Source organism: Neophocaena asiaeorientalis, unplaced genomic scaffold, assembly GCF_003031525.2.
Source record: "Neophocaena asiaeorientalis asiaeorientalis breed wild unplaced genomic scaffold, Neophocaena_asiaeorientalis_V1.1 scaffold388, whole genome shotgun sequence".
NCBI classification, from domain to species: Eukaryota; Metazoa; Chordata; class Mammalia; order Artiodactyla; family Phocoenidae; genus Neophocaena; species Neophocaena asiaeorientalis.
The window spans coordinates 532,063-546,852 of record NW_020172738.1 but is presented as its reverse complement, the minus strand read 5'-3'; the positions used below and the strand labels follow the sequence as shown (position 1 = coordinate 546,852).

Below are 14,790 nucleotides of genomic sequence, written 5' to 3'. Positions count from 1 at the left end.
TTGCCTGTTCATGGTTGATTGGACCATGGATGGACCTCTGGCTAGACTAGGTCAGTTGGATTCCCTATCTGGGAATTTGAAACTGGGGCTGAAGTACTGCACTTTGGCTGTGCAGGTGGCTCTTCCCATAAGAATAACTCAATGTGGGGCAGCCATTTCCTCCCACGTGGTCCAGACACAAGAGCTCAAGAGGGAATGTTGCCTCCAATCCTGAGAACATTGCCTCTCCCTGTTCCATTCCTCTTCCAGGTCACTGTATTTTACCCTTGGGTTTTTGAGGCATCCTTTCTGTATAATGAATACCTCCTTTTTACTTAAGCCAACAAGTGTGTTTCTGTCACTTGCCATCTAAGAGCTCTAACTAATGTGGGGAAGTGTTTGCATCATCAATCAGAGCCATGAAATTTAAAATTTCCTTAAATTTGGGACTTCCCTGGCGGTCCAGTGGTTAAGACTTCGCCTTGCAGTGCAAGGGGTGAAGGTTCGATACCTGGTCGGGGAGCTAAGATCCCACATGCCTTGCGGCCCCAAAAAACCAAACCATAAAACAGAAGCAATATTGTAACAGATTCAATAAATACATTAAAAATGGTCCACATCAAAAAAATCTTTAAAAAAATTCAATCAAAAAACAATTTCCTTAAATTTATCAGAAGCATTTGACAGCTTGCGTCTGAAAGTGCTTTTTAGCTTTGTTGGTTCTCTCTGTTTCTTTGTTTTCTGCCTCTCCTTCCCTCCCCCCTCTTTGCTCAGAGTCACAGCTAGGACACTTTCCAATTCTCTACAACATACCAGTCTTTGTGGACTATAAATAGGAAGACAAACAAGGCTGGGCAGTTGGAGAAATTGTCATTCAGGGGTTGGGGATTGTAATACACTAAATGGGAAAGTCTGGCGTGCTTTAGGGAAGGCTGAACATTTTCAGGTTGAGCTGGATTTTTTTTTTTCTTCTTTAACTGGCTGGGGCCGGGGGGACCCCTAAGTTAGGACAGAGCTGCTGGCGGTCATCCGCTGAGCTGGCAGAGTAAGAGTGAGCGCACGTAGCCGGGACCCTTGAGGAATACTTTGAGTCTTTCCGTAAACACCAACATTGTCATCTCTGCTGCAGATGTGAGAAAAATGAGTTTCAGAGATGAAGAGACACCCCCTCCCCGTCAGGTCACTTGGACTGCTGCTAGGCTGGGGGCAGTGTTCCATCTTTCCTAAGCTGCCTCCCTGGTATGGAGGGGCTATCTGTTTTGTGTTTACCGTACGGAGCATTGGGGAGGGGGGTGGCTTCTGTAACTAAGTGCTTTAAGGATGGGCAGGGTACTGAGGGATGGATGGGTATTTTACTCCTTCTTTCTGCCCGAGGCTCACGTTTGCAGTGCTGAAGTCTTGGCTGCTTCAGGCTCTTCCATGAGAGCCCGACCACCACCGTCCCCCTGCCCCCTTGTCCCCCATCCTACTCTTGGGGGGGGCCTCACTTCCTTCAGTAGGCTTGATTTCCAAGGCTTCTTTGGAGCCAGTGTTCTGGCTCGGATAGTCTGCGGCAAACTGAGTCTCTGCCGGCCTCTAGTGAGAGAGTTTGAAGCTGCAGGTGGGTGAAAGTGACATTTCTGTAGAGTCAGGCTGACCGTGGGGGCCTCCGTGAGGCTGAAAGTCCTGGAACGTCTTGCATCACCGCTTGCTTTGTATTTGGCGATGTCCACAGTGAAGTTAGGACCCCTGAAGCAAGAATTACAAAGGAGGGCTTGCCGGCAAGGCATTTTGGGGCGGTGGTGGTGGAAGCCAAGACTTTCACTTAATGAAACACGCTTCCCTTTAGGGATTAAGAGCGTTGGCAGTAAAAGACACAAGTTGGAATTTGGAAAAAGCGTGCTGAAGTTGTCTTACCTCTCACTGTGCTTTAGCTAGTGTTCTTTCCTCTTGGGGAAGACAGTCTTTAGAGGAGATGGTCATGAAAAACCCCCTGAAAACTGACATTTCACACATATTTTAGGCACTTGAAAACCTGGAGGAGCCTCTTTCTGGGATGAATTGGAATACATCAATTTTTATTCTTTCTAGATGGAAAAATAGATTATGGAAGTTGGACAGAAGATGTCTGATAGACAAATTCATGAACATTTTTTAAAGAAGAGAAGTAAAAAGCCATAAAACTTCCTTGGGGGTGATGGAAGGACATGCAGGTGGGGGTGGGGCGGGGCAGGGACAGCTCTTTCAGGTTGGCCTATTTATTTATTTAAAAATTTATTTTGCAGAGGTCTTAGTACAAGTTGGCTTTAAAGACAAATTCATTCAGGTCACATTTTGAATCTGGAGGAAGGGGGTAGATTATTCAATAAATGATGTGGGGATCACTAGCTAACCATTTGGAAGAAAATAAGGTTAATGATAAACTTCACATGACAAATCAGAATAAATTTGAGATTAAATATTTACGCTTTTGAAAAAGTCATAAATGCAGTAGACAAGAACACAGGCAATTGCTTCTGTAACCTTGGTGGCAAGGAAGGATTTTCTAAGCATAACGTTGGTGAGAGAAAAGGAAAGCTTGATAATTTTTGAAAAAATTTTGCTGTAAACAAAATTGAAAGGGAAGTGACAGAGCTAATGTATTTGAAACATGAAGTATTTGGAACAAGGCTCTATAAAGATCTCTTAGAAAACACCAAAAAAGGTAAATAGTCTAATGCCCAAAATGGGACACAAATGGAAATGGTTCAAAACTGTCCGAAATATTGAATTATTTAGTTTTTAAAAATAGTACATACAGGTCTACTGGATTTTTTCTTTCATGGCTGTTAACTAGGATGTTGCCAATTTTTTGCTTTTACAGACAATGCTTCTTAAAGTATTGTGTAAATGGTTCTAAAGGACAGATTCCCAGCAGTGGAATTAATGATTGGTAGGGTGAAAACATTTTATCTTTTGTAAATATTTACAAAGTGCCCTCCAAAAATTTTGATTCAAGCTACACTCCCATCAACTCGATATAAGGGTGCCCATTCCCCTAAATCCTTGTGGAAAAATAGGCAGCTTTGGTTTCTGTCTTTCTTTCTTTCTTTTTTTTTATTTTTGGCACGGGTCACGTGGGATCTTAGCTCCCCGAACAGGGATCGAACCCACGCCCCCCGCAGTGGAAGGGCAGAGTCTTAACCTCTGGACCATCAGGGAATTCCCCATGTTTTCAGCTTTGACAAAATAATTTGTCACATGGACACATATACACCCCTTTTAATAGGCTTGCCTATAATGACCCTAGCTCAGGCCAGAGGGGACTGCTGCGAATCTCTCGGTGATGCTGACTTTGACCCTAATCAACCTTCCCCTGTAGTTCCTGCTAATATTCCACAAGGCCGCAGTGGGGGAACTACAGGAGGACAGTGGGCTGATGGCGCTGGCGAAGCTTTCTGAGATCGATGTTGCCCTGGAGGGCGTCAAAGGTGCCAAGGACTTCTTTGAAGCCAAGGTAGGTGCCTCCTTCCTGTGCGGGGCAATCCCTCCCTCTGCGCACCCTGCCCAGCAGGAGCTCCCAGACAGCGACCAGCTCATCAACTCCCTCAGGACAAGTGAAACAGCAAGCGCTTAATCGTGTGAGCTTGTAGGGAAATGAGAGTGCGTTTGTGTGCCATCTGAAAATTAAAAGCAAAACAGGAAAACTGCCAGACGGCAAATGCATTTGATCCTGGTTTCAGATTCAAACAGGTTTGCTGGTGCAATGCTGCCAGATTGACTCTGAATCCAGACTTTCCTAAAGAATTCCTCCTTACCCCAAACCACAGTTGAGTTACTTGAACAGCTACCTGCATGTTTGCATCTTAGACACCTGTGTGTAAACAAGTGAATAATGGGGCCCAAGGAGGGTGCCTTGGTGGCTTGCCCTGAATCAGAAAAAGTATTTGCATCATTGACAATGGCTGGGAGCTGGGAAGGAATCTCCAGTGCCTGGTCTTGGAACCCTTCTGGGTGCTTCCATTCATTCACGAGTTCATACGGTCATTGAACGTTTACGGAGATTTTACCCCTGCTGGGTGCTGTCGTTTTCCTCTCCGCAGGGCACACCTGCAGAAAGGGCGATCAGGAGAGCCCTCCGAATCCCCCTTCACAGCAGTGGAGTGCAGCGGATAAGGCTACCTGGGTTCAGATTCTGCCTCCTCCACTTACTTGTCACCTGTCTGTGCCTTAGTTTCCTCATCTGTATAATGGGGTTGATAATGGGATTGCCATGAGGATTAAATGCATTCATGTGTATGAAGCGTTTAGCAAGCTCCTGGCTCACCGAGAGCACTCTGTATGTGATATGAGCTGTTGGGACGCCCTTCCACTCCAGGCGGGAGACAGCCAGCCTCTTGTGGAGTTTTGGCTTATTCCAGGAGTTTGCCCAGAGACAAAGTGTCCTTGGTGATACAGCCCAGCCTGCTCAGGCCCCTAAGCAGCACTCTCTCTTCACTTCTCTGTGACGTTGCCTTGGAGACAAGAGTCCATCATCTTTCTGCCAGTATGTAAACTGTGAATTGTGGTGGCCTCCTTATGCCTGAATCCCCTACTGCTGTCACCTGGCAGTTTCAGGGACAGGCGGACCACTCACTGCACCTTCAACACCAGCATCGTATATCCAATCTTGAAAGTGGTTTGGCCCTTCCTTCATGACTTAACATTGGTTCAACTCAGTTCCAGAAATGCCAGGCACCAAATCAAGCTCTGGAGAAACTCACATTGATAATGATGAGTAGAGAGGAGGGATGGTGGGAAGAGTCCTCTCTATTCATTGACTGAATCACCACTTGCAGATCTCCCGAGATGCCTTGGGCAGGGGCCTGGGATTGAAACCCAAAGTTAACAGGACTCTGTTTTCAGCACGCTGCTGTAGCTCGATATGCCGAGCGCTCAAGTCTGTATGGAGTGTCTGGGAATGTCTTATCTGGGCATTCCCAACCTTTTATAACCTGGCTGTGATCCCAGCTCCACCCTTCTTCACCCCTATGCACAGTTCTTCAAGTACTGCCACGTCTTTTCACAACGGGGCCGATACCTGCTCTTTCCTCTGCCTGGCATGTCCCACCCAAATGCTTCTTCCATGAGAACTCTACTCTTTCTATCAAACCCACCTTAAAGAGCTGCCTCTTCTTGGCGGCTTTTCCTGACTCTCGGGGCTGAGACTGTCCATGCTCTTCCGGGTGCCTCTATTATGAATGGAAGCAGTATTATAATTTATCTGTTCAAGGCATTCTTGGACGCTCTTGGTAAGAGTATAAATTGACCCAACTTTTTGGAGAGCAGCTTGGGGCCGGCTGTTAACATTTCATATCCTTCACCTCTGGAAATCTGCCTCGAGGATTTTATCCTTCAGAGATACTCATGAAAATGTGCCTAGATGTATAGACAAGGATTTTCATACAGTATTGTTATAACAGAGGAAAATTGGAAACAACCAAAACTTCCACTACCGGGTAGTTGAGTCCACTGTGGTACACCCACACATTTGTACCCCCTGCAGCTCTCAAAGAATGAGTTGCAGCTGCATTCATGTGTGGACAGATGTCCCGAATGAATTAGGCAAAACAGTATATTTGAAACCCAATTTCATTAAACAGTTAAGTACAACCTGGATAATTATATACTAAAGTATTAGTAATAGTGATGTCAGAGGAACTTAGTTTCTATAATTTTGTAAGGTTTTGTAAGGAGAAAAGATGAAAAGAATAACAATAGAATTTTTTGTGTTTATACGTCTGCCTCCTCACCCACAGATTCAAAGGCAGGTGTGTTATGTTTGTAATTATAGTGCCTGACTAATAATGGCTCTCAGGAAACGTTTGCATGAATGACGAATGGAAGGAATTATTGCCCAGGTTTGGGAGAAGGCCATAAAGGAGCTGACATTTGCACAGATGTTCAGAGATGAATGGGGATTCGCCTTGTAATCAGGGAAGGGAAGGCGTTCCTGGCGTGGAAACAGCAAGAGCAAAGGCTCCAAGGCATGGCGCGGGGGTGGGGGGGGGAGTGTCTGGAGGCTGGCCTCTGTCCATACTGGATGCAGTTGGACAGGAGGCTCTGGGCTCCCCTGAGGGCCAGGCCTTCCCCAGACCGCCGATCACCAGAATTATCTGCCAACCAGCTTCCCAGACCTCACCCAACTCTACCTGGGCTCTGCAGGTGGATCCAGTGCATAGCCAGGCTTGGAGGGCAGGGCCTTGATGTGATCAGCGGTGGGCACGATGGGGACAGACTTGCCCCGGGGGAGGCTGGACTCAGGGAGGCCTCCGTAGATGGCTGGAGAAGAATTGCAGGTCCGATGAAGAGCATGACAAAGGGGCTGGGGAGGAGGTAAGGATGAATCCCCAACTCCCTAGAACTCTCAGTATTTATGACCACTTGATTGGAGGTGGAAATTATAATGTCACGAGGTTATTGGAGTTGTGTGGCCGGGGGTTGATGTTTAAAAAAATCAAGACAGGACCCATGCCCGTGAATGTGAATGGTTTATGGAGGAAAAGTCATAAGCTGGGTTTTACTAGGTCCAAGGTGACTTCAGGCAAGGGAAGATCTGCCCCTTCGTCGGAAGGGTACCCTGTTGGTTGTTTTAGCGCCCCTCCTACCCAAGCCTCTTTAGATTTGGGTATTTTTCTTTCTAGTATTTCTCACTACCTGGCATATACTTATTGATTGTCTGCAAACACAGTAAAAAAGAAAGACCTTGTGCCTTTTGTTTGCTAATAGTTTCTGCTCAGGTTCTGTTGGACAGAATTTGGCCACACCCAGCTAAATGGGAGGCTACAAAATGCCTTTTTTTTTTTTTTCTGGGGATCCATGTGCCCAGTTGTAATTCTGCTACTAAGGAAGATGAGCATACTAGATACTGAGAGTCATGGAATAATCTCTTCCACACTTGTCCACACCTGAACAAACCGCTGGCAAGGGCTGGAGTATCTACCCTGATTGGATTTGCTCCTCGAGCCCAGGGGCCCTAGACCCTTGGGCCATGTGCCAGGGGAGCATCTCATAGAAAGAAAGAAGGAGGAAATGGATGTTTCATGGACACTCAGCCACACAGACCACGGGAGCTATCTATCTTCGCAAGATACAAGCTGAAACCCGAGAACTAGAGGGAATTGACCAAGGGCAGAACGTAATGGTGACTGGACTGTGGGAAAGGAAGTAACCAGAGATACAAGGAAACCCTGGAGAAAATGCAATTTTGGAGGCCAGGAGCAGTTTCAAGAAGAGATTGAATCAGATGAGGCCAGAGCAGAGGTCTTGGGTCCAGCAAATGGGTCAGTGGAGATTTTTGAGAGATGAGGTTCACTGTGGAGGGCAGATTGTAGCAGGGTAAGAGGTGGGTGGGAACTGGAGGGAAAGAGCCCTGATGGCTGCTTTTCTGTCTAGAAGGTTGGCAGAGGGGCCTGGACAACGTGCGGATGGTAGCTTAGGATCAGGAAAGAACTTCTGAGTTTTGGGGTTTCTTTTTAAAGCCTAGGGAAGATAGATGTTGGTGTGTTTTTATGTCACAGGGAAGTGATCCAGGGAGAAGAAAACATGAAGATAAAAAAAGGAAGGGGTGATTGATGGGACAAGGACTTGGGGATCACGGAATCAAGAGATGAGGCAGACTTTTAATGTGGAGAAGAAGGAGCCCAAGTAAAGTAATTGCAAAGGGCCCCCAACCCTCCTCTGACCTGGCCAGGAATGGGCAGGTGGGGTGACTGACAAACGCGTGAGTGCTGATGATGATTGGCCAGACCCTCTGCTGAGCGCTTCAGATTCATGTTTTATCTAATGCTCACACAATCACCCTGGAGGTAGGTGTTACTGACCCACTTTGCAGATGAGGAAATTGAAGCTTAGACAGTGGTTTGTTGATAAATGTTAAGCAAATGGCTGTCTGGACAAACTGTATATATATATGCCCAAGTTTATTATAAATATATTTTGCAGATATAAAAGATATGCAGCACACAATTTGCAAATAATAAAATATAGACTATTTTAATTGTAGATTCCGTATAGCCTATTGATTCTTTTTTAAAAAATAAATTTATTTATTTTATTTATTTTTGGCTGCTTTGGTTCTTCGTTGCTGTGCGCTGCTCTCTCTAGTTGCGGCGAGCGGGGGCTAGTTCCCCGATAAGGGATCTAACCTGTGCCCCCTGCAGTGGAAGTGCGGAGGAGTCCTAACCACTGGACAGAGCAGGAATCCCCCTTCGCTGGACCCTTGCATCTGTAGGCAGCCTATGATTGCAACTGACAAAAGAATGTAGTTCCGGGGACTTCACTGGCAGTCCAGTGGTTAAGACTCTGTGCTTCCAATGCAGGGAAAACAGGCTCGATCCCTGGTTGGGGAACTAACACATCCCACATGCTGTGTGGTGCAGCCAAAAAAAAAAAAATGTAATTCCAACATGAATGTTGGTTGGTATTTTGTTTAAAATTAATTTCTAAGAAAAAAGTGAAAAGACATATATCAGAACTTCATTCAGTCATCAATGACGTGAGCAACATCTTCGCTGAATTTGATAATAGTTTTCAAATATTGGAAGAACATTCTCTCCATCTTGGAGCTATTCACAATGTAAAGGCTACAAACACTACACATGTTTAAGTTTAAACTTAAAAACATTTTTAACATTTTTCCATCACTTTCTTAAGAAAAGATTGTCTAGACAGTCAATGAAACAATAATCAAAACGCTTGTTTGTAGCATAGTTGTTCCAAGATGTAAATACTCCCACTGGGGTTGCTTTCAAGCTACCAACAGGATGCTGTCGAACGCAGAGTTGGGAAGATTCAAGGTAGCATGTCATCATATAGGATTTCCACCTTAGAGGTATAACAGACATAGGTAACCTCAAGAACGCAAATAATAGTAAAATGTAGTAAAATAATCAGGAAGTGATGACTTTTAAGTATGTATTACTTTTGTTTGTAATATAATTCATTTAATTGTGAAAGTATATAAATCTAATTTTTAACAGCAGCTATATATTTTTTTTTTAGCGGCTATATTTTTTAAGATTTTTTTGTTGTAAACTTTTTTTTTTGGCTGCGTTGGGTCTTTCATTGCTGTGCGCGGGCTTTCTCTCATTGCGGTGAGCCGGGGCTACTCTTGGTTGCGGTGCGCGGGGTTCTCACTGCGGTGGCTTCTCTTGTTGCGGAGCACGGGCTCTAGGCACGCGGGCTTCAGTAGTTGTGGCACACGGGCTCAGTAGTTGTGGCTCACGGGCTCCAGAGTGCAGGCTCAGTAATTGTGGTGCATGGGCTCAGTTGCTTCACAGCATGTGGGATCTTCCCAGACCAGGGTTCAAACCCGTGCCACCCCTGCATTGGCAGGCGGATTCTTAACCACTGTGCCACCAGGGAAGTCCCTTAAGATTTTTTTGATATGGACAATTTTTAAAGTCTTTACTGAATTTGTTACAATATTTCTTCTGTTTGTTATGTTTTGGCTGTGAGGCATGTGGGATCTTAGCTCCCCATCCAGGGATCAAACCCGCACCCACTGCATTGGAAGCCAAAGTCTTAACCACTGGACCACCGGGGAAGTCCCTAACAATGGCTATATTTAACAACCAGTTCATAAAATTCCTGAAAATCAAACAACTGGCTTGCAAGCAGGCACCAGCCAGTACACCTCTGAGCCTAGAGATGTTCAATGAAGCGCCCAGGGTCTCACTTCCAGAAGCACAGGGAAAGGGGGAAGGATAAAATGGGTGGGAGAGGAGTCCAGAGTGGACGGACTGCGTTCGTCTGTGTTTTCTAAATGAGGGAGGAGGTGGGCTGCTGAGAGTGGCAGGATCCTTAAAGGCTGTGGCTGATCTTCGGATGACCGCTGTGGGGAAAGTGGTGGGAGGAGGAGGGCTTTACTGAAGGCCCAGCCCAAACTGCAAATCCTCACCTCCCAGTGGGTCCAGACACCGTCCTTGTGAGACTTCTAAGAAAAACACGTTCTCAGCCTGCAAGCAGGAACAAAGTCCTTGGTCCAAGGGCAGCACTTGGCAGACTGGGAGGGGAGAGGTGAAGTGTGTCAGGCAGAAGTTCAGGTCCTAAAAAAAAGAAGTGCAGGTCCTGGGAGTTGGAGGTACTGTGACAGGTGTGTTGCAAAGATTGGTCAGGCATCCTTTTCGGGTTAGAAAGTAAACTAGGGCAAGGCCAACACACTAGAGAATGGGAGTGTGAACCCTGGTTGTAGGGTTCTATGGATGCTTGGGGAGGCTGGGTAGATAGTAAACTCCAACGTGGACTTCTCGCCAGAGTCAAGGAAGAGCAGTCTCTGTTGAAATTTTTGATGACATCAAAATTTAAATATTTGTATGACCCGAGATACCTTGAAGTTAAAAGACAAACAAAAGACTAGAGGAAAGTAACTGAAGAAAAATATATAATGGGGGACTAAACCTAAATTATGTAAAGAATTGCAAATTAAAGGAAAAAAACACACAACTGAATAGAAAAACGGGCAGAGCATACAAATGGGTAATTCACCAAAGAGGAAATAAAAGAAGGTGCCAATTTTTTTGCCTATCAGATTGGCAAACAGGAAAAAGGTTAATGATAAGCGTTGGTAAGGTTGGGAAATGAGCGCTTGCATTCCGTGATGGTGGGGTGCAAACTGGAACAGCTGTTTGGAGAGCAGTTTAGCAGTCTTTATTAAAAATAATGTACATGCCCAACATGTTTGCAAATTCTACCAAATTGATGAGACACACAGAGAGGGGAAAAAAAAAAAGAATCAGTCCTAGAATAGAGGATAAAGATGGATTTATCTGATACTGTATTATTGAAGATGGATTCATATCCCATTCACAACGCCAACAAAAACATTCAGTATTTGGAAGTAAATTTAGAAGGATTGATTCAGAGAAAGCTGAAAATTTTAGTTGGTAACATTAAAAAAACCCAAAACAACCAGTACTGAATGAAAACTGAGTCATTCAGGGAAAACTGTACATTATAAAGATATCCCTTTGCCGCAGGCAGATTGATGCAATCCTATTCGAGATGCCTGCAGGAAGCTCATTTGGTTTTTGTTTTCCCCTAGAACTAAAGAATATTATTGTGAAATTAAAGGTGGAAAGTAGAAGTGGGCAATAGGCGTGGATGTTAGGGGTATCCTGAAAAAGAAGCTGAGGTGGAAAAGCCAACCCCAGCAGATAGGAAGGGGCATGTGTAACACAGCAGCAAATAAAGTGACGGTGTCCTCGCTGTTAGAAAGCAAACACTGGAAGACCAAGGGGAGGGAGTGTTGGGCGGGGGTCAGGCCCCCAACAGGACCAGGATCCCAGGTCACGTGGCTGGAGACAAGCGAATTCTGTCTGATGGGCTGCTCCCTCTGCAGGTTTCTCTTTCCTCTCTCACTCTGTTGGTCTGTCCTCGCTGTTTCTCTGCAGGTCCAAGCCTTGAACTCTGCCAGTAAGTTTGAAGCGGAGATAAAAGCAGAGCAAGATGAACGGAAGCAGGCGGAAGAGAAGAGGAGGCTCCGCCAGGCAGCCTTCCGGGAACTCAAGGCCGCTTTCAGTACATAGTTGGGCTGACCTTGACCTCTGGCCACAGCTGTGCCTCACAGATGCCCCGGGGAGACCTGGCCGGGCATCCTCACCCCAGCTGACCCTTTGCCCCAACAAGCCTTCACAACCACCACCCAGCGCAAACTCCTTAACCTCATAGGGGTGGCAGGGGGCGGCTCTCATCCCCATTTGGGAGCCCCTCCCAGAGGTTCCAGCTGCCCCCCACAAGTCCCTCTCCTGCTTGCCTTCCTCTGCCCTTCTCTGTAGCCGGAATGTGCCTCTACTTGGCAACCTTTACTTTTTCCTTGTCTCTTTCCCACTCCACAGAGTGGTCTGCTGTGTTAATTTGTACAGATACTTCTTTCTTTGGTGGTCCTCAGAGGAGATAGTCCCTGGAGGCCTATGATGCTAATGTTGCCCATTTTCTTGGGTAATCCTTTTTCTGTGCCTCTTCCCGTCATGCCCCTCTCTCCTTTGTTTCTCATCCAACTTCCCTGTTCTCATTCTTAGCCTGATCCTGCCGGGCGCTTTTGCATCTCCTGTCCTCTGATGATGGCGAGGTTTAAGGCAGGCCAGGCTGGACCACTCCCTAACCCCTCTCCAATAGGGGGCACGGCATGCTGCTGAGATGACACAAAATAGTGAAAGGATAGGAGATTCTGTTCCTTCCCATCACCTTTCTCCTGTCCTCTTAGCATCCCCCCTATATCTATCCTTTTCATTACGCTTCCCACTTCAGCCTTTTTTTCCCTACCCCTAAATACTGTGCTACTTAACTGTAAGAATGAAAGAATGATTATAAGTAATATTAATGAGTAGAAGAATTCCTGTTAACCCTGACTTTATGCAAATTATATTACAGTAGACCCCTGACATTCCCAAGTGACAAATCCTGAGCCTTTCCAAATCCCAAAAGTCATGACCATCCTCACCATCTAGCTGGTTTCCAACCTCTGCTCTAAGGTGCTGAGGTGAAGCTGTTCTTCAGCATAATTTTTTATATGTTATGAGCTCTTGGGATTGCTCACAAATATCAGGGGGTTTTTGTATTTTATAAAAGAATTTCTAACATCATATTTATTTCTTCTCTTTTTTACCTGCTGTCTCTACAAAAAAGAAAACATCTGCATTTTTACCTCACGGCTGTTCTTTTTAAATAAACAGTGCAAATGGACTTTGCCATCACATCAATGTGCTTCTAGTCTTCTGTGAATTGGAGGGGAGAGAAGGGTGTTTTCTGTGGGGGCCACATCCAGCCTAGGCTCCTGTTTCACACCAAGTCCCCGAAGTAGAGTTAGAAGTGGTGCTTAGAGGTTTGGCTTTCACTCCGGGGCACTCTGAGTACTGAGGTTGCCTGTCAGCTACTCTTCCCCTTCCCGTCACTGAGGATTCTTTCAGCTGCAGGTAAAATCTGCAGCTTAATTTCTCTTGCTTCCTGGATCCCTTGAAACTCTGATGAGGACCAATGACCCTTCCCTCCCATGTATAATTCCAGGGTATTTAGGGGACCTAGGTAAAGACCCCTGGCCTAAAAGAACACCCTTAGCTCCCCAGGGAGAATAATTTCTGTTTCTGCACAAACCCAAGACCCACAATTCTCAGGCATCCTTCTTCCATGTAGGGTCACCCCAACCTCCCCACCAGAGGAAGTGGATATGAAAAAGGCATGGAGAGGCTCTTGCCATATAATCCAGCAATCGTGCTTCTTGGTATTTATCCAAATGAGCTGAGATACTTTGTCCGCACAAAAACCTGCACACGAATGTTGATAGCAGCTTTATTCATAGTTCAAAACTTAGAAGCAACCAAGGTATTCTTCAACAGGTGAATGGATAAACAAACTGTGGTCGATCCATACAGTGGAATATTAATTCAGTGATGAAAAGAAATATTATTCACTGTTGAAAAGAAATGAGCTATCAAGTCACAAAATGACATGGAGGAAACTTAAGTGCATATCGCTAAGTGAAAGAAGCCAATCTGGAAAGGTTGCGTTGTATATGATTCCAACTATATGAAATTCTCGAAAAGGCAAAACTGTGAAGGGAGTGAAAAGATTAGGGTTATCAGGGGTTAGGGCAGGGAGGGAGGGATGAATAGGGGATTTTTAGAGCAGTGAAACATTCTGTATGATGCTATAATGGTCATTATACATTTGTCAAAATCCATATAGAATGTATAACACAAAGAGTGGACCCTAATGGTACTATGGACTTCAGTTAATAATAATGTGTCAATATGTAAGAAAAGTACCACATTAATGCAAGATATTAATAATAGGCGAAACTGGAGGGGGAGGGAGGAGAGGCGTATATGAAACTCTGAACTTTCTGCTGAGTTTTTCTATAACCTAAAACTGCTCCAAAAAATAAAATCTATTAATTAAAAAAAAAAAAGAAAAGAAAAAAGAAGGAAGGAAGGAATGGAGACAGCAGTATAATTACTTCAAATGTCCATTTCCCTCTGTGGACAACTAGAGCCATGTAAGAGCTAAAACCTCTTGATTGCAAATGGTAGAAAATGTAACACAAAAGAACTTAAGGGAAAAAAACAGACAAATACTGGGTTATGGAACTACAAAGACCAGAGGCAGCACTTCTTTGCCCCCTCTTGGTCATGAAGTCCTATAGACCGTGTTCCCTTCATGCTTCTTACCCACAGTTGCCATCCTCCATCTCCATGGCCATGGCCTTCATTGGTTCTTTCCTGGGTCTCTACAGTGGCCTCCGAACTGGTTTCCCTGCCATCATTTGGCCCTGACTGTCCAAAGTGCCGTTAGAATAACCTTAATAAACTGCGGACCATTCCTAACATCTCTCCTTCAGTTTTTGGTTCCCCACCTTCAGGATCTGGGCCCTGCTCACGGCCTGCTGCTTCATCTCTTGCCCTTCCCCCTCCCTTCCAAATGGTACACTCCCGGAATATGCAATACCTAGCAGTTCCTAGAAAGTGCCACTCCTCCAGACTTTTGCACATGCTGTTCCCTGTGCCTGGCACTCCCTCCCTTCCACTGGCAAACTATTTCTCATTGTTTGCGACTCAGCTAAGAGATTATCCTCAGGAAGCTTTCTTAATGCTTGCAGCCTAGGTGCCCCTTCTCAGGGTTCCCATTTCACCCTGAGTTTTTCTCTATTGTAATCCTTATGACATTATGCAGTATCCTTCTCTTTTCTTCTCTTCCCCCTTCTTTGGACTATGGACTCTCTGAAGGACAGAAACTGCCTTACTGCTGTAGGCCTAGTACGCTACCTCGCATGTGACGAACTCGCACCGCACGTGCATGCTTGTTTCACAAGGATGTACC

At 45.3% G+C, this 14,790-nt stretch overlaps 1 protein-coding gene across 2 annotated transcripts in view; it reads left to right on the top strand.

Moving 5' to 3' along the window:
- The window catches only part of EFHD1 (EF-hand domain family member D1), a 38,483-nt gene extending 25,806 nt beyond the window's left edge, over positions 1–12,677 (top strand). For both annotated transcript variants that reach the window (XM_024740540.1, XM_024740541.1), the window contains exons 3-4: positions 3,320–3,454; positions 11,370–12,677. In XM_024740540.1, the coding sequence (XP_024596308.1) occupies positions 3,320–3,454; positions 11,370–11,504 (270 nt within the window). In that variant the 3' untranslated portion in view covers positions 11,505–12,677. The remainder of the gene's footprint in view (positions 1–3,319; positions 3,455–11,369) is intronic.
- The last annotated feature ends 2,113 nt before the right edge of the window (positions 12,678–14,790 follow it).